General features: G+C 46.0%; 8 protein-coding genes across 8 annotated transcripts; 2 read left to right on the top strand and 6 right to left on the bottom strand.

Moving 5' to 3' along the window:
- Positions 1-1,608: 1,608 nt before the first annotated feature.
- BDW43DRAFT_288503 (RING finger and CHY zinc finger domain-containing protein) lies at positions 1,609-4,567 on the bottom strand. Its single transcript, XM_032043284.1, has 3 exons — positions 2,753-4,567; positions 1,954-2,704; positions 1,609-1,898 (listed from the first exon to the last, which is right to left on the bottom strand). Exons 1-2 carry the CDS (start codon positions 4,432-4,434, stop codon positions 2,050-2,052), a joined length of 2,337 nt encoding a protein of 778 aa, XP_031896109.1. The 5' UTR covers positions 4,435-4,567; the 3' UTR covers positions 1,609-1,898; positions 1,954-2,049.
- Positions 4,568-4,967: 400 nt separating this feature from the next.
- Positions 4,968-5,562, bottom strand: BDW43DRAFT_288500 (uncharacterized protein). The gene is made up of 2 exons (XM_032043283.1): positions 5,246-5,562; positions 4,968-5,185 (listed from the first exon to the last, which is right to left on the bottom strand). Exons 1-2 carry the CDS (start codon positions 5,539-5,541, stop codon positions 5,071-5,073), a joined length of 411 nt encoding a protein of 136 aa, XP_031896108.1. The 5' UTR covers positions 5,542-5,562; the 3' UTR covers positions 4,968-5,070.
- Positions 5,563-6,157: 595 nt separating this feature from the next.
- BDW43DRAFT_315047 (DUF2293 domain-containing protein) lies at positions 6,158-9,326 on the top strand (the record flags this gene model as incomplete). The annotated part of the gene is made up of 5 exons (XM_032047975.1): positions 6,158-6,292; positions 6,345-6,464; positions 6,562-6,852; positions 6,919-9,095; positions 9,212-9,326. 5 exons carry the CDS (start codon positions 6,158-6,160, stop codon positions 9,324-9,326), a joined length of 2,838 nt encoding a protein of 945 aa, XP_031896107.1.
- Positions 9,327-9,462: 136 nt separating this feature from the next.
- On the bottom strand, positions 9,463-10,408 carry BDW43DRAFT_191158 (copper metallochaperone ATX1). Its single transcript, XM_032039015.1, has 3 exons — positions 10,328-10,408; positions 10,059-10,249; positions 9,463-9,838 (listed from the first exon to the last, which is right to left on the bottom strand). Exons 2-3 carry the CDS (start codon positions 10,144-10,146, stop codon positions 9,687-9,689), a joined length of 240 nt encoding a protein of 79 aa, XP_031896106.1. The 5' UTR covers positions 10,147-10,249; positions 10,328-10,408; the 3' UTR covers positions 9,463-9,686.
- On the bottom strand, positions 10,370-13,709 carry BDW43DRAFT_322244 (uncharacterized protein; the record flags this gene model as incomplete). The annotated part of the gene is made up of 3 exons (XM_032049525.1): positions 10,370-11,641; positions 11,691-13,501; positions 13,638-13,709. 3 exons carry the CDS (start codon positions 13,707-13,709, stop codon positions 10,666-10,668), a joined length of 2,859 nt encoding a protein of 952 aa, XP_031896105.1. The 3' UTR covers positions 10,370-10,665.
- Positions 13,710-14,255: 546 nt separating this feature from the next.
- BDW43DRAFT_191101 (kinetochore Spc25 family protein) lies at positions 14,256-15,293 on the top strand. The gene is made up of 2 exons (XM_032039013.1): positions 14,256-14,577; positions 14,639-15,293. The coding sequence occupies exons 1-2, from the start codon at positions 14,346-14,348 to the stop codon at positions 15,181-15,183; spliced, it is 777 nt and encodes a 258-aa protein (XP_031896104.1). The 5' UTR covers positions 14,256-14,345; the 3' UTR covers positions 15,184-15,293.
- BDW43DRAFT_191091 (SKI complex subunit WD repeat protein SKI8) lies at positions 15,293-16,917 on the bottom strand. The gene is made up of 7 exons (XM_032039012.1): positions 16,774-16,917; positions 16,674-16,710; positions 16,319-16,579; positions 16,096-16,265; positions 15,904-15,997; positions 15,648-15,834; positions 15,293-15,586 (listed from the first exon to the last, which is right to left on the bottom strand). Exons 1-7 carry the CDS (start codon positions 16,774-16,776, stop codon positions 15,403-15,405), a joined length of 936 nt encoding a protein of 311 aa, XP_031896103.1. The 5' UTR covers positions 16,777-16,917; the 3' UTR covers positions 15,293-15,402.
- BDW43DRAFT_191123 (mitochondrial 54S ribosomal protein bL32m) lies at positions 16,883-17,772 on the bottom strand. Its single transcript, XM_032039014.1, has 2 exons — positions 17,338-17,772; positions 16,883-17,279 (listed from the first exon to the last, which is right to left on the bottom strand). The coding sequence occupies exons 1-2, from the start codon at positions 17,682-17,684 to the stop codon at positions 17,150-17,152; spliced, it is 477 nt and encodes a 158-aa protein (XP_031896102.1). The 5' UTR covers positions 17,685-17,772; the 3' UTR covers positions 16,883-17,149.
- Positions 17,773-17,865: the final 93 nt, after the last annotated feature.

Raw genomic sequence — 17,865 nt, 5'->3', positions numbered from 1 at the left:
AAATAGCTAATGGACAGGAATAACACATCGTACGAAATGTTTGTGGGGTAAAGATTTGGCAGCGATGCCTTAGGCAGAGCCTCCCATGATATAGGGCAGCCTGTAAGTCAGTCCCATAACTTTAAAGAAACCAATAGGAGAACACAAGACCAGAAAATGAGCAGGTGGCAGGTGTATATAAAGAAGTGAAATGCTTTGGAAAAGCTTTCTGCTGCCACAACACACAGACCTCCTGCCACTTCTGGAACAAATATTATTCCATTCCGAAAGTGGCGGACTTTTAGAAGTCGACCTCAACTGCGTCCTGATTGGAGGATTCCACGGTCGAGTGGTCTATTTTCTGCGCACACCTACTAAATATGAGCCTTTTTGACCATAAAAATAAACCTCATTTAGCCTAGCTCCTAATAAAATATAAAACTACTTATTGAGGCAATTTCTTATAGTATATCCAACTATTTCACAGCCACTGCAGCGTTGTGGAGCTCGACGTCAAGATACTGGGTTGTTACGGAACTTACAACCTCACCCTATAAATCAGAATTGACGGGCCGGAGCCGCGCTAATGCAACTACGGGAACTGGCGAATTACTATGCATTAAATCACGTGATATGGTATACGTGTTGGAACATACGGACGTCCTACGCCGCCTGCCCCTATTGGTCGACCTCGCTTAGTCATCATTTAGTAAGCTAGTTATTTAGATAGTTTGGCCGTTCCGGCCACCCAATAGAACAAGCATACACTCGCTTCCACAATACGGGTTTGGTATATGACCACGGGATATATAAGGACACTCATTCTCATGTACTTTGTTTAGTTCTTCGTGATCAATCCACATTGTTCCTATATAGTTACGTTTAGTATCAGTTGGCCGGCATCAACTCGTTCGCTCTCTCTTAACTATACGTACTTAATAGGCCTGACCTTTTGGACATGAGCCATTCACGGATTAGTATTGCACCCACGATCGGACCTTGGATTAGGTCACCCTCACGGTACCTTGTTATCGTACCTCAGTGGATTCTGACACGCAGGTTTGACCCTCGCTATGCAAGATAGTTGACTGGTCAGAAGAGCTCCTGCCCGAATACCCAGGCGTAATGGAGGGTTGCGGAGAAAGCGGACCGCTCGGTGGTTGACTACGTTAGCTAGGTAACATAACTTAATAGTTAACGTATTCCACAAGCCAGCGTTCCACACAGGCGAGCGTTCCAGCCCCGTATCCCATATAAAACGGTCACTTTTACAAGTCGGATATCTCAACAATAACAAGCCTAGAGAAGCTGTAGCTGTGCTAAGATATTGGTGTTGTATGGTACTCTAATATATTAGATACAGAGAAGATACAGAGACTGTTATTTTCTATAATGCTCTTAATAGAGTAAATACAGTTATAATTTTGTGTATTTTATTAAGTCTTAAAATACAAGAGCTTAAAAGGCATTAAAAAAATCTACTAAATTTATAATACCTTATGGGTAAAACATATATTAGATATATTAACAAATTAAGAATTGAATCTTTATTGTTGTTGGGATATTTGGGCTATAAAAAGGGCTATTTTATATGGGATATAGAGGTGGAACGCTCGCCTGTGTGGAACGCTCGCATGTGAAATACGATACAGGACTTAGTCATTGGCTGACCAATCTTCAACTACTTCCGTACTGGTATATAATACTATTTTAATACGATCATTTCCATGTATATATATAACACGATCTCAGTCTTACTATAGGTTGTCGTTCCATTTGAGGATGTTCATGAAGGGTTGCACGCTGCCCTTTTGAACGATATATCGAGATTGATGCACTGATCTGATTGCATGGAAACGCCTCAGTACTCGCCTGCTTCTAGCTGCTAGGCATTTCCCCGACCATCTTCCTCCTCCAACCTAGAGGCGAGAGATCAGTGATGGGGAAAAGCCGGCGTGTAGAGTAGCACTATACCGTCATGCTCTTTGTATTCTGACGGACGGCAACGTCCTCCAATAATTGATAAGAGGGTATGTGATGGCTTTTGAGAGAAGACTATGTATGCCATCTTCATCTGTGTCCAAATATATCTATCTTCTCGTCGTCGTCGTCTTCTTCTTCTTCTTCTTCTTCTTCCTCTTCTTCTCCCTCCTCATTGTCCTCGTCTGAGTAGCTACTCCATGACCGTCCATCATCATCACCACCACCACCATTACCTTCATTCTCACCTCTATTGCCGTTGGCTTCTGAAGTTCCATCGGCCGAATCGGTCCCTCGACTTAGAAAACCATACCTGTATTTGAACTTCGTACCCCAAAGGCGAATTTCACCGCTGTCTTCGTTTTCATTCGCCTTGGATGCTCCGCCACCGAACAATGACGTTGACTTTGGTCTCTCGGAGTCACGATCAGGGGGTATCCCGAAATAGTTACTGATAACCGGGGAAACAGCACGGCCGCGCGTGATGCTGTAGGAGGAAAACCGCCCGTTTGACTCGGCTGATAATGGCGCATTGAGTCGTGTGGTTAAGCTAGTTCCCGGGCCTGGGTCGGTGTCAAGTCTCAATGATGCCAACGTTGGGAGCACGATCTCATCTGCGCCTTGGGAAGATGGCCTTGTTCGAGTCGTTACGAATCCTCCTCTCACGTCATCATCTCCATCTTCTAATGAATCCAGTATATCTCCATTTACTAGTCGAATCTGGGCAGTGTTGTATGATTCACACCTGGCTCATTAGTCCACCACTAGTTATGAAAGATCTGGTCAAACTTACATATCACATTTTAGCCCAAGCCAGTGGTACTTCACAACTGACTTTGCGCCGCAATCGTTACAGTAAATTAGAGCTTTCGTGTCATTGAATTCAGCCGGCATAGGCTGACCTTGAATGGTACGGTCTAGGTTTCGGAAAGTAGATTCCATATTCGTGATAGTTTTGCTGCAGATCGGACAGCGGTACGAGTTTTTGGAGTATTCAGAAAGACACTTCTGGTGTATACTGTGACCGCACCGCATAAAGACGACAGTCTCGGGAGAAGTAAACATGTAGTCTCCACAGATGGGACAATCACACTGCGTCGAGCGCTCGATGCATCGATGAGTATTTTCAATAGAGATAGGCAGACAGACACAGCATGTCTGAAATAATACATTAGTACCTGTATACGGATGTATCTTCCAGCCCTTTGGGGTATTGCACCCTACCTTACAGTGAAAGAAGTCTTTACCTAAACCTTGGCCAATACGACAGATTCCGCAATCATTGCAGTGGTAGATACTTTTGCTAGTATCATTATCCCAGAGCTTGCAAATATTGCAGTAGTACTGAGAAGACTGTTCTTCGCATTTAATGCAGAATTGTGAGGCAGGTTGGGCATGTCCGCATAGCATGCATAGCATATTCTCTGTTTTTGGCCGATTGAGATGATGGTCCTCTACCTCATCATGGCAAAATCGACAGGTATACCACCTTTTGCAGGCGTGGCATTGTAGCTTGACATTCCTCTTATAATGCCGACAGCCTAGACAAGCCTCTTCGAGTTCCTCAGCATCCGTATCATCAACATCATCAAGAGGCGGCTCTAGTTCATCTTTGGGAAAGAAAGTTGGTTTCAAGTCTTCAGCTGTCAGACAATGCTGAACCTCCTGCTGAGCGACCGAAGATGGGCTAGCTGGGATTAAAGACTGTCGCTTAAACAACTGGCCACTCTCGTGGCGGTTCGGAGTGACAGGCCGATCCGGACTTCGCGGTCCGGAATGCGACAGTGTTGCCTGCATAGTTTGAGTATCCAGGCTACTTTGACAGGCATTATAGTTCTCTGTCATTAACCGATGGACCATACGTGCTTGCTCCATGTTACTACAATTCAAATCTCGGATGGCATGGATCTTTTTCCTCAAATCACCCATTCCATCGTCTTCTGGAAGCGAAAAATGACCATTCGCCTCAAATATGCCAAGGTGACTGTGTGAAGCCCGTTCGGTCTCCGGCAAAATGGTACTCGTCTGTTGAGAGACACTTCGTGTAGGAATGGTGACGGAAGCGGCTTGTCGTGGGCCCATCGGATCAATCCCATGCATGACCACTATATGACTATTTGAGTCCTCGGAGTCAATATTGTCAACTATATGCCTAGTTTGGTGTTGCAGGGATAAAGGCTCAGTTTCATCGGTGGACTCAGTCAGCGCTGAGAAAGAGGGGTCATCTTCGGAGGCTACATATCCACCGGGCAACCCAGTATTAGGCTGTTCTTCTTGCCCTGAATGTGACATCATAGCCCTTGTGGTACTATTGGTGTTGTCTTCATTTCCTGCTGAAGATTTCGGATACTGGATGCTCAGGGGTTCTGGTTGGTCAAGGATAGAAGGCGGACGGGATCCTTCAGTCTGCTGCGACAGACGACGTGCTTGCCGAACGACGGGTTCGATCAGCAAGGAAGTGATGAGCCCGCTCATGGAGGACCGGAGGCAACATTTGATTTAAAGAAAAACATAGGCTGTACTAGTCTTTCATAAAGCAAAGTTATTTGGAGGGAGAGGTTGTTGTAGTTCTCACGAATAAATATCCTGTGAGTGCCGGAACAGGAACGCAAAGCATGTGACAATCAAGGTCGGGATCGGCCACTGATTTGTTGCCTGACAACCCAGATCTTAGGACTAGTAATGATCAGAACCCTAGTGGAAATACTAGGAGTACTCAGTACTCATTGAGGTTCTCCGTAAAGGTCACTTGATATGTATGTATTTACAGTAATGGTTTGTACAGCACTATGTCAATATATACTATACATACTACTTCGTATAATGCCTTGTTTCTTTTTGCTTTTCCTACGTAATGACGTCTTCGACCTACGTATTATTGAAGTTTCTAACCACTAGCAGAGCAAAGAAAGATAAAAAGAAAAGGTGGCTATAAGCATGTATTTAATTAACTCACAGTAGTTATCATTGGTATGTTCTTTTTCTTTCCTTTTTTTTTTAAAAAAAAAATTTACTTCATTGTACTATTTACTATATACCACAGGTAGAAAGGTAACTATCCAAAATTCACAACGATGTTCGGCATACTGTAGAACTTAAAACGACCTACAATTATTTGAGGCATGTCCCTAAGCTCTCATTCAAGAGCATTAAGGTCAGATTGAATTGCTCATTGGCATCCTTTCGTAGATTGATATCTTTTTGGTCAATCCCTAGCCCTTTGAGTCTTGACAAAGTTAGAGCTAGTACTCTCGGAGTCCTTTTTTCCTGTTCATATATGACCTACACTCGCAAGTCTTTTCTCACTTGAGGTTGCTCCCAGTATCTAACCATCAACAAGTTCTTCACGATCTTATGTTCCAAGCCCGCAACATCGGCAGCTCGCTGGAGAAAGCGTAATGTGTTGGCTATCCTTTGCGGGTCGAAGTCATTACAGGAAGACGAGCGAAACGAGGATCGCAAAATCCGGAGAAGTACATGACGCGATGGCGTAGAGTGATTAATCACTTGCAATCCTTGTCGATATAGATGGCGGTAGGCTTGGATAATAGCTCGTTTATCCACGTGAGTGACACCGTGCATGGTGTCCAAAGGTGTCCTTACAGAGATCAAGGGGAATATTTGGACAAGTCTGTGTCTTAAGTAAGGTACTTTTGAGTAGAGCAGCGATGGGACTAGCCTAAACAGGCAGGCGCCCGCGGGCGTTTAGGCCGCAAATGATCGGCCCGGTTGATGCCCTCCCAATCCATCTCCCTTTCAATTACTGCCGACTACTAGTAGTACTACTGCTTATATCTAGATGCACTGCGCCGCAAACCTAACTCCATCATCTTGTCTACTTCCTCATCCAAAGTCCCCCCTTCTTTTATTTCTTTATTTCTTCCTTTTCTATATGAATGTGTGCATGCTCAAGAGTCAATCAGAGGTTATCTGTGCTGGGCAGTTATAATCTTATCCAGCTTTATTTATCTTTCCTCTGGAGCTGCTCATGTCCACGCGTTCTTTTGGTGTAGAGATGAATCACTAACTGGACTTATCAAGCTATGGCATGCTATTGACGTTCTCTCCCACCCCTTTTACTGAACTGCTTGGTCAGCTCGCTGTATTCTCTTTATGTTCACACATTGCGTCTTTGGGGAGATACCGTCAAGATGAACGCCTGTCTTCTGTAGTGACTTGAAGACCAGACATTAACAGCATGGCCCGAGTATTTCGGAGGCCCGTTTCGGCCCTTGCCAGGCGCGCTCCAGGTAGGGCTGCTCTGAGGACTACTCGAAAGCATAAAGTGATCATGGAGTCCGTCACGCAAGAAAAGAAAAAGCTTCGGAGTGTTGTATGTTATTGTATTATTGGCTTCCTCAGGACAATCTTGACAGTCAAGGCAGATATCGTTTGAAGCGAAGGCACCCCCTGGTTACACTTTCATTCCCGCAGGCAATCCTCAGCTCACCTCTGCGTGCAAGGAACTATGCCGAAAAGATGGTCTGAAGGTTTTTGCTGTCACGGTAGGCCAACAGACGTGTCTCTCTCCCTCCCTCCCCCTTTTCTCTCCATCTTTGCCTTTAGCACTTCTCTTCTCTAATACTTGATCTTTCCCGGTAGACAACTCCGCATATGCACACTCATAACCTTTCTCAGCATGTGCACAGGATCGGGTATCATTTCCCAAGTGCCATTGTTGCGACTGCATGTATGGATTTAGGCCTTTATCTCACACCAGCAGGGAAAGCAATGCCGTTTCAAAGCATTGTCTATACATCAACACACAAACGCACTAACTCAGAGATCTCTCAAACCACCATTAACACTGAGGCGCGGGACGTATTGAGGGATCTTTTCCCTAATATCCCAGATAACGATTTGAACCAAATTATCAAGACTGCCTTCCAGAAAGTATGTGAAACAGTTCTGTATTAGCCAAATAGCAATCGCGAGATGGTCATGCTAAATCGATCGAAGGGCCAACGCAAAGTGGGCACGGCGGTTGAGTTACCCCTGGCTCGTCGAGCACAATTAGCAGTCGTAGCCCATATTCGACATGTCTATACTGATTACGATCGTCTTCTCAAGACCACGTCGTTTCACGAGGCTAGAAGCATTGTTGAAGAACCTACCTTAGCCAGGTTGGTAGAGTGGAGAGGTGATGATGAGAACGGGAAAACAGTCCTCGAGGACGTCTTCCGTGAAGTCATTGTTATTTCCGATGATGAAGATAGTGATACTGAAGGCGACATTCCTCAATATGTTGATCGGGACTACAGTGTGGAGATCGTTTCGAGCCACCCATGTACCGAAGACCTTCAAATGAAGCCTGTCAACTATGCAAACCCTATACATCGAGAACACAACCTGGACATATCGGATGAGGAGGCTCCGCCAGGTTTCCGTTTCATTCGGGTAGCTCCTAGAAAAGCCAAAATTGACCGTCGCGGCTTCAGCAGATACCAGGCCTGGGACCGCGCCATAAACCGGTATAGGAATGGAGCAAATGTGACTGACAAACGCAGACCTCTTGATGGTTCTACCGATCATGGAAGACCCATATACGCTGCACAACAATCTTTGCAGGAAAACAGTGATCCTGGTCTACTCCGAGCCATACCTTCTCGGCGGATATCCGCTACGCCTTTCGGACAAGTGAATAGCACTGGGCTGAATAGATCGACTATTGCCCCTGTCATAGAACACCGTGTAAGTCCGCAAGGAACTTTGGCTCTTGATTTGATATGGCTATTCTTGCCGATTAAGTATGGAAACGTCATCTTGCTAATTCTAGCGAAGAAGCCATATGATGTATATCCCATAACTCGATCCCCTCATCAAAGAGAGGTTGTACCCGAAGTAGTGCCCTTGGAACGGGCTCTAGAGTCTCGAGGGGGAAAGCCTTTATTCCAACAAGATAACTCACCAAATGCTCCTGTTTTTGTTAGTGGCCCTAAGGTCATTGGAAATAGTGGAGATCAGCGTGGATCTCAAAGAGCTTTAGGTCCTTTTTATAGCAGAACAAGCGTCAACCCACAGGAACGTGTCTTGCCCTCTATTGAACCTCCTTTGTCACCGGAAAACAAACTCCCAGATAGTGGCCCATTAGATCATTTTACCGGAATGATGTCTGGAGGTTTCTCTATTCGCTCGGTAACGCCACACCATCTCCCTCACAAGGATATCCCGCATCATTTCATTGAAGATGGGGTGCAGGACCAATTACCCAAGAGAAGACGTCTGGCTTACTATGAAACTGTCAACCCCGAAAGAGGCCATTCTCGTTTGGCTCTTGCCACCGACCTGGCGGATACCAGCACAAGAAGACAATGCATACCTTTGGGGTCTTCGCCAAGGCAATTTTCTCTTCAGGATGACATCCATCTTCGTAGGAAGTATCTTGCACCGGTCGACCCTCTTCCCAATTCAGAGCCCCGGTTAGGGAAGGTTCAATTGTCCAATTCACGTGCTACCCGTTTTGATCTTAAATCAAGGTTCATGCATCCGGAACAATGTGAAACATTAGGAGGCCAATCACTACCCCGTAACCATCCAGTTGAAGAGGTTCACGGCCGGTGGAGACCCCCAGAACAGCCCTGTCCTTTACCAGGAACCAGGACTGCTGCTTCGATGACTTATGGCTCCGATAGAGCTGTGCCCGTGCAATCTTCTAATTTAAAAGAACAAAGGATCTGCTATCCAGATCATCACCATGACTCTAGAACAATGCTACTGGAAGGATCCGGGTTGCATAAGTCTAGCTGGACTAACGGTCATGACCATATTCTAATGCAGCATGAAAACACGAAGAGCCGAAGGCACTATGCAGATGATTTTGTTCGTACTATTGATTCGCAGGCTCTGGTTCCGATGGAGCACCCACCACAGCACCGTCTTCGTACGCATTGTGCCCGGGAGCCTCCTATTCAGCGGACCTGTGTTCAGCACCCTCGCGAGCCTTACAAACATATCATACCTGGCGGTATCAGCTCAAGACCGCCTCCTTTTCGAGACCCTCTGGAATCGAGGGTGGGGCCTGCTGTTCAAGGCCATGCTACGGTGGATATGAGATACCCTGATGCTGGACTGATTGAGTCTGCATCTGCAGTCGGTGATTATGAGGGGCGATTCCCGAATTCATCTCATTCTTCACGGTATGATTTGACCCGAATATTAACTACTTACACTGTCATCTCTACATCTGCCCTTTTCTCCCTTTCCGCTTCGATCTCTTATCGGCACCGGGAATGTTGACTAACTTCTGCTCCAGTGGACGCCCACAACACACACAAGAACTAGCCTATCCTACCTTTGTGGGCAGGGACGATCAATCTCAACCATGCCACTCGATGCCTGAGGGTAGAACCGTTATCATTATGGATTAGGTAGGTGAGCTGGTCTACTTTTTGAGCGCTTTGATGTGGGGTTAAGTTTTAGCTGTAGAATTCTGCTTAACCCCTGTACATACAAGTATATCCGAACGTGTACCAATTGGAATTATTAGTCAACCACGGTTATGATGGACCTAAGGTTTTGAAGCCTGTTACTAAACCTGCATTCGGAATGCGAAATTTAAAAGGGTTTTTATAAAAGGAGGAGTTGGGAAATCCGGATGGGCAGGAAGTAGTTATATAGTCGATTTATCCTAGAAGACCGATCGAACAAGCCCCCGCGCAAATAGCAAAAGAAGCCCTGATTGACCTGGACCCTTGGAGGGCAACCACAAAAGAAAAAGAGGCAGTTCCTCAGATGGCCATGGTCTGACCATCGGCCTCTCCAGTATTGACAGTCTTCCCAGTCTTCTTGATGGTAGCCAACACGGTATCATACGACACGGACGGTTCCGTTACGACGGTGGCAGTTTGGGAATTTAGACTGACATCGAAAGATCTGACCCCTAAACAATAATGCAAAAAGCGAGACAGAGAACTTTTTGTCAGTAATCGGCTATTTTGACTTCGTCTTTTTTTGATTAAACAATGATGATGATGATAAGGAAAAGAAAGAAAAAAACATAAACACAAACAACTTAGGTGGATAGATATACGATCTGTCTAGGCCCAGGTTCAGGGGGAAATAGAGGGGAGAGAAAGGGGAGGAGAGAGAGGGGAACATACCATCCAACTTCTTCAGTACTCGTTCTACAGCTCCAGAGCAACCACCACAGCTCATGGTGATATGAAATTTGTACTGGTGTTCAGACATGGTGAAATGATCGGGCCGCCGTGGTTTGTGGTTCAAAAATGATCTATGAAGATGGAGGGTAGATGCATACCTGTTCAGTTGGCTGTGTGGGAAGACGAAAGATCTGGTGGGGACGGGGCAGTTAGCCAGTACGGAGCCAATCTCTGTTGAGATAAATAGAGTGTAATTGATATTTATTTACTGTTCTTGGGCCTTTTCAACACCCTTCAAACAGAACGGAACAGAACAGAACGTATTAATCAATTACTCATCCCTGAAACGTGGATGATACATCGATGACTTGATCCCTACCGTACAGAGGACCTCCAGCGATATATAGTACTGTGTATACTGCTCGTATTTTATCTCCTTCTCTTGATTGCCTATTATTTAAACGCATGATTTATCCTCCGATTCTAAACCTCCAATCTTCATCGTTCTCTTTCTCTTAGTGGTTACCATCCCCCATGATTTTTCTTCTCATTGATTTACTTATCCATTCCCCTCCTAAAAAACTAAGAGACGAACAGAATCGTCTCACTAAAAGCCAGCCGCTCGCTTTTTTTTCCTCGCCTTCAAAATGCTTTTTCGGCCAGCTTCTCGGCCGCCAAACGCCCCCCGCTCGACCTGGGTCATTGGAAGGCCATCCTCCATCACCTGGCTGCTTTGAAGCCGTATAGCAGGGGGCTCATTAATCTCGGGTTGGCTTCCCCATCCTCGGATAGCAGTCGCTGTAGATGTCATCGGAAGGATGGAAGGTTCTACTGTTTTCTTCCTCAACCTACGCTTCGGGGTCGCATTCTTGGAATCACGTTGCGATTCCTCCATTCCCAGTGCCTGTACAGTTCTTTGCCAGTCATATGCAACCGGATCTGTCCCTGGTAGCCAGTGATGCAGCATATTTGTCACATTTTGAGACACGGACCGCTGTCGCTCATAGGTGAACTCGGTAAAAGCAGCCAGGCTAGAGTAAAAAGGCCTTGTATTCGGGGCGGATCTTCCATCGTCCTCACTTGCCCAGCTGCCGTGGCCATTCTCTCTAGGGATGTGGGACAGTAAGGATGACCGACTTTTACTCCTAGGCCTTGAGCTAATGGGTGGAGTATATGATGATGAATCCCCCTTATGGTTGGATGATTGTTTGTCGGTGTTGGCTTCTGATTCCCAGTCCGTTTTGCGAGTTGCGACGACCTGCGCCAGAACAAAATCAGCCGCAGCACTTCGAATAACTTTTTCTTTCATGATTCGTGTGCGACCGGGTATGTTATGAGGAAGGCTGGCCAGCCAGTAATTCACTGATTGATCATATATCTCGATCAAACTAGACTGGGAAGGCGTTTTCGATTCAACAGGTTTAGTAGATGGCAACATTGTAAGATTAGGTAATTGAATGACAAGCTTTTGGTGCTGGTAGGTGAATGCATGACAATTTAATAAGGTAGACAGCAAGTCCTCAATATCACGTGCGTTCTGGTCAATATCATCCAACAATGGGCTGCGGTCAAGAAGTTCAAGCCTGAGAGGAGTCAGCATCATCATGTTAAAGCAAGAATTATGAATCGTACAGTGTTTTGCTAGCCGATTGGCTTCCCGTCAATGCAGGAACACTGATTGTCAGCTCTTTGAGAGACTCTTGGAAGCTTTTATCACGTATCTGCCTGACATCACCTTCTGGCGATATTCCAAGCCTCCCAGTGGCCACCTCATAAACCTGCGAGTAATCGATAGTCCATTGGGGTAATTCAAGTGGTGTAATACTCGACATCCCCGTGCCTGGAAGAGTGAGTGCACCAGGGCCGACCACAGACTCATCGCAGTCATCGACTATAAAGTCCGCAGAAGACTGTTTTGCATGCATCTGTCCTATGCGCATCACTGGGTAGCGTCGCTTCAGCCGGATAACCTCGTTTCTGAGGTCTTGTTTACGTAGAGCATTATTATCCGAAGGTCCAACATAAATTGATTCACGCACAGATAGGTGTGAGTTTAACACAAAAAGCTTTATAAGCCTGAGGCTCGGGGTATAATCTTTCTTGTCCCCCATTGATGGTAGATGCATGACTTCTTTGAAAACGAGCGACGAGAATCGTTCAAGGCTGGGTTGAGGCTCTCCGTTGTATTCTGAGATCAACGGAATATCCAGAAGGAAGGGATCGGGTATAGGCTCTATATCTCCACGTCCTTCAGATATTGTCGGACAATAGAAAGTCAGCACGATATTGCTCAACCTGGAGTATAGCACAAGATAAGAGTCCTTATACAAGGACAAAGATGTTAGTTGCAGTGTAGTGTCCTCTGGATCCCGAAAGTGACGCCAGGACAGGCGGGGAAAGAGGGAAGGCCTCGTGCCATCCTTGGGTGCTAGAGCCAGGCTAGGATTAACATCAAGCCAAAAAACTCGTAAAGTCGTCAGAATAAAGACATGGGACACGTTGCAAGCGCTCCGCTTGACATCCAGGATCCACTCAGACTTTCTTTTTAAACCAAGTTCTATAGGGAAAGGGTATATCTGATCGCTTTCCATACGATAGAGCATGGGACAGCGCCTATTAGAAACAATGAAGCTGTTGACATCTCCAGCCCACTCCATAGTTGCCCACCCGTCATGCTGAGGTTTATTGCCTATTTCGTGGCCATCACCAAGATCCAGCCATGGAAGTGTGCCAGACGTGGAACATGCAGCTGTCCAGTTACCTTTGTTCTGCTTCTGTCGACCAGATATCTCCCAGATGCTCCAGTTTCCCCTCTCATCGACAATCCCGATTTTCTTCTGATACCACGGATTAAAGACCACAGCCGCGTGTGCATAACCTCCAGTCTCTGAATTCGATATTTCCACCAATAAATTCGGATCAAGGCGAGAATTATGGGGTTTACTTCGAAGTATCTGATCACTATTGTGGCATATGTGAACAGGGACAGGCCTCCTATGATAAAGAGGCCGAAACACCAGGGTAGAATGAGGGAAACGGGCCGCCATCCACGTTGGCTTCTCTTCCACTGTGCGCGCAAAACATATCTGACGAACAGCGGCTCCATGTGCAGACCATTCGGCAGACTCCGCTTGCCTAATGGATGGGACACGTATGTGGGTTGTTGTTGCCAGTTTGAAGTCCACAACGTCCTCGTCTATTTTGTAGAAAGAAATGGCGTTGCCGCACTCCCCGGACGCAACTACCGCAATTGGAACAGTTCGGCTTCCCGAATCATCATTTTCAAGGTCAACTGCGTGTCCCAGGTCAAGGAGTGATGAGCTTAAAGGGTCGCATGTCTCGCTCGTCGTGGCGATGACATGTGAGAGAGTTTCATTGTTAACCAATGGCCAACAAGCTGCGAGTTCTGGGTAAACCTTCGGTATGAGACTTTTGTTTTCGATCTGCGAGGATTGCGAAGCCGTAAAGGGCGGTGTAACAGTAGTCTTCGCTACTCCAGCTAAGGTTATATGAGGTGCTTAGAAAGAAGTTAGCAATGATTAGGATATGCAATCGATTGCTTAGTACTCAGAAGCTTACGCGGAGCGAAAGTCCGAGAAAATCCCCAAGACTGCGTCTCCGGGTCATATATGGCTTTCCCCAAGTGCCCATACTGCAGAGCACTCGTGGGGTGTTCATCCATCGGGGTTATCTAGGCTCCTGACAATATGAACAAGCTCTAGTCTTGTAAGCATATCGAGAACCGACCCATGACGCGTTGAACGATGTGGTGCAAGCTACCTGGAGAGGCCCAAGCGACCCTCTTGCAGTGCAATCAGAAACATTCACCCACGTCAATTATCAAACAGCGCACCATAAGAGAGTGTTGTCAAGCATATATGTATATACGAATGGACTGCAGTCGTCAGTTTAACTGAGCTTTTTTAGATGGAGAAATTATGCCAGTCCTCACCGCTATAGGTACAGAACAGGTAGATGGCCCTGCATCGAGCTCATTTTTGGAGACTCTTCAATTAATGTGGATGAGTTATGTTTCGGAACGCTTCAACTATTTCCACCAGCCCATACAACTCGATATCGAGATCTCGCCTCTCTAATGAAGGTGTGCTGTATGTCACGTGATACTGATAGTAAAACACGCCAAGCCTTTCTATCCGATTGACCGTTGCGGCGCAACAAACATGTTAGTGTCGGGTTGTTGTCAAGAGACTCACTTAGCACCAACAACATATCAATTGCGTCGACCCTGGTTCATTCCTAGACAAGATACGGCGTACAGCGTTCACTATGACTTCTTCTTTCGAACCCTCATTGTCCACTAGCGGCATGCGTCCACCTCTCACATCACCAGATGCACCTTCTATGGCGGAATCCCTACCTAGTATAAACTTTGGCTTTGAGGATCTGCGTAATCGCATGGCCCAGTTCACTGCACGGTTTGATGCTTTTATCGAGAGGGGCAGGAAACAAATACTGGAGGAGAGAAATCAATTCAAGATCGGTTTGGCTGAGCTCCAAGGTGTGCACTTATATAGACCTCGAGGCCATTTAAGCGTGTTGTGACTGATTCAAGCCTTAAGAGGACCAACGAATGAGACAGAGAGACATCGAAATTCTAAATCTTAAGTCACAAACTCATGAACAAACTCTACAGAAAGAAGCTGCCGAAGCTGCCGAGATGCATGCTACGATCTCATCTGTAACTATGGAACGCGATTCTCGTCTTTCTAAACGAGATCGTCTTAAGCAACAAATAAACGAGACACAGAAGGCTATAAATCAGAAATTAGAAGCTCAGAAAGCTCACGCCCGGCATCTTGACGCACAAGCTCGCCTGAACATACCAGAACTCGAATTTTGGCAGGACTATCTATGTCTTCGAATTGAGGGAGCTGGGCGGGAAGATCGCTTGAAATTCGTGTTTAGCCACCTCCTTGAGAAGGACTGGGAAGCCGAGGCCTGGTTTGAGCTTGGCACCTCCAGTCGCGACTACGAAGTGTTTCATACCCGGCCCAAGGTGGACAGGGATGCTCTTGATAGAGAGCTGGATATCTTGAACGAGGATCGGGACTTTGGCGCTTTTTTAAAAAGGATGCGTCGACTATTTGTCGAAATCTTCAAATAAAAATAGGCAACTGGTTGCGTTGACAAGGGCTGTCCATGCTAACTACGGAATCGGATTGAATACGAAGCTCTTCAGCTTGATGATATTGGTTTATAGCTTAAAGTACACCGGGAGAAATACATTGCAGAATGGTTTCCGCACAATCAGCAGACCGTAGGCTGGTTTGCTGGCTGTGAAAATTGCAAAGAAAATCTCATACAGATTGCATGTGTCTAGATATCAGCCGCCAGTAGCTTCCCTGTAGAATGATATGTTACGATTTGCACCGGCCGTGGCAAATCCTTCTGACTTTCCAATCTTCGGTAGCCATCTGACGTTCCAAACGGCCCTCTCCGTTTCAGAATGAGTTGCAACACATGTTCTGGTGTCGATAGACCAGACTTTGACTTTTCCATCGAATGATCTTCAAAGATGTTAGCGCAACCCCCTTTACTAGCCCAGGTGGTATACTACAGTGCGCTTACCCGCTTAAGAGATGTTCTCCTGTATGGCTCCAGGAAAGAGACAGGACCCATGCCGAGTGCCCTGAGAGGTTAGCCACCTGCTCACCAGACGCAGTATCATATAGCACTATCACTTTAGAGTCTCCAGCAGCTGCGAGGAACTTTCCCCCGGGAGAAAATGCAACAGCTCTTAAGGGCTTCACTAGTCCTGCGAGGTATCAGCTGCGTCTGACATTGATGCTGTGAGAGACTACAGGGGTATATGTAAGGCACATACCGGATAAACTAAACGGCATACGACCAGTTTCCGTGCTAAAGATGTAGACGCTACCATTCTCATGCCCGCTGGCTATGAAACGACCATCTGCCGACTAAAATCGGCCTGTCAGCTTAACCAAAAAAAAAATAGTAATAATAATAATAAATAAATAAATAAAATTAGAAATTCAAGATTGTATAGATAGCTTACCATGTCAATGCAGGTACCAAAGCTACCTTTAGTTTCATAGTCACGTATTTGTTCGCCATTGGCACTCAAATCCCACACTCTAATGTGTCCATCTTGGCTTACACCGGCAAGATACTGACCATCCTCTGACAAGGCAATTGCCCAAGTATCAGTAGGTTTTGTGCTACCGGCTATTCAGATGTTAGAGAAAGAGTTTTCTCAGTGATATAAGACATTCCATTACCTAAGGCTGTCTCATCTTCGGACCAGGTCCCATTATGACAGGACCAAACCCTGATCTCACCTCCAAAGCCAACACTTACTGCTCTCGACCCACTTCCATTGGTTACCACATGATGGCACCCAGCTTTATGGGCCCCATCAATTGATTGTACCAACGGGAAATCAGGGTCGGCTGTCGAATGAACTTTGAGAGCAGAGACACCGGAAGCTGACAATATCTGCTTATCGGTGACAGCCAGAGAGAAAATATCAGCGGCGTGTGCTGTGCATGGTCAGCACAGATCTAGTTGATAGTGAAAGGGCAGCGAAAGAGTTGAAGGGAGGACAAGAATATAAGAGTAATTTTGTATACATACCATCATCTGCCGATCCACAGGATAGATATTGTTTCGACTGTTATAGGTATCATTGTCAGAATATGTGGCCCGTGAAATTCTCTATTTCCATAGAACTTACCATAGCAGAATGCTTCTGGCTATGTATGGGGAATTCTAGATAATTTAGTCTGCATATATCCGTGTTCCGAGGGGATAAATGAAGTTGCTATAATTCGCAAAAATAGTGGGACACACTTGTCGGGTGAGATCATCAGCGGCCGCCTTAAAAACAAAAATGACATAACAACACTCACTCACTGAAGAAAAGAGCTTACGGTTTGAAAAACTCTAGAATTGCCTTCGCAAGGAAATATATAAATAAAAATATTAAAAAAATCGAAATATAACAACATCTAATTGAAGGTTTTTTATAGCAAATATACAGAACCCAAACACGCGAATTCCCACGTCAGAACCAGACGCCAAGTGCCATGCAGCATATATCTATCGACACTTCATGTATATAGTAAAAGTACAATTCTCAAGGGCATATGGAATTCGCCGCCTCCCTCGCTTTCCCTGGCCTTGTTTATTATTCGTTTCTTTCTCACGCTGTGTGGGTTTGCTTCCATTGTTTTTTTATATCTGTGAAGTCAGTCATTGCCAGATTTGAGTCGTGGGGAATGCAGCGATGGTAGTTTACATACTCTCAACACAGTGTGGACATAAAACATGCGCACGCTTTATTTGGCCGCAGCCAGAGCAGGTGTTGAGGTTCTTGACATCCTTCAAGGCTTTACCAGCCATCTGCCTGTGACGCTTCTTCATATGGGAGGTTTTCTTCTTCGGCACAGCTTGGAGAACAGAGTCCCAAACATCGGACAGAAGACCTGGTATATTCAGCGATAATGCGGCGGGCTTCGAGAGGGTGTTAAAGACGCTAGGGGAGGACCACAGAATCCGAGAAGCCCGTCCTAGAGTTTCGGAGGATATAAAGATACGCGACAGCATCTGCGAGGGCATGGTAGGCGAGATTGACCGCAGTGCCATTATGTCCAAGTCCGAGAGGAAATCTGCTGAAACGAAGGGCGATCGACGGGAAGCTAGGCGTATCTGATATCTGATATCAAAATTTTGGTATGCTTCTTGGAAGCCGAAGCCGACACTGCGGATGTGCTGATTTGGGTCCGGAGAAGGCACTAGCCCGAATGTAGACTAGCGTCCCCCTGAG

This window comes from Aspergillus alliaceus (genome assembly GCF_009176365.1).
Source record: "Aspergillus alliaceus strain CBS 536.65 unplaced genomic scaffold BDW43scaffold_54, whole genome shotgun sequence".
NCBI lineage: Eukaryota > Fungi > Ascomycota > Eurotiomycetes > Eurotiales > Aspergillaceae > Aspergillus > Aspergillus alliaceus.
Note: the sequence above shows the minus strand (reverse complement) of the source record. Positions and strands in the feature narration are given on the sequence as shown.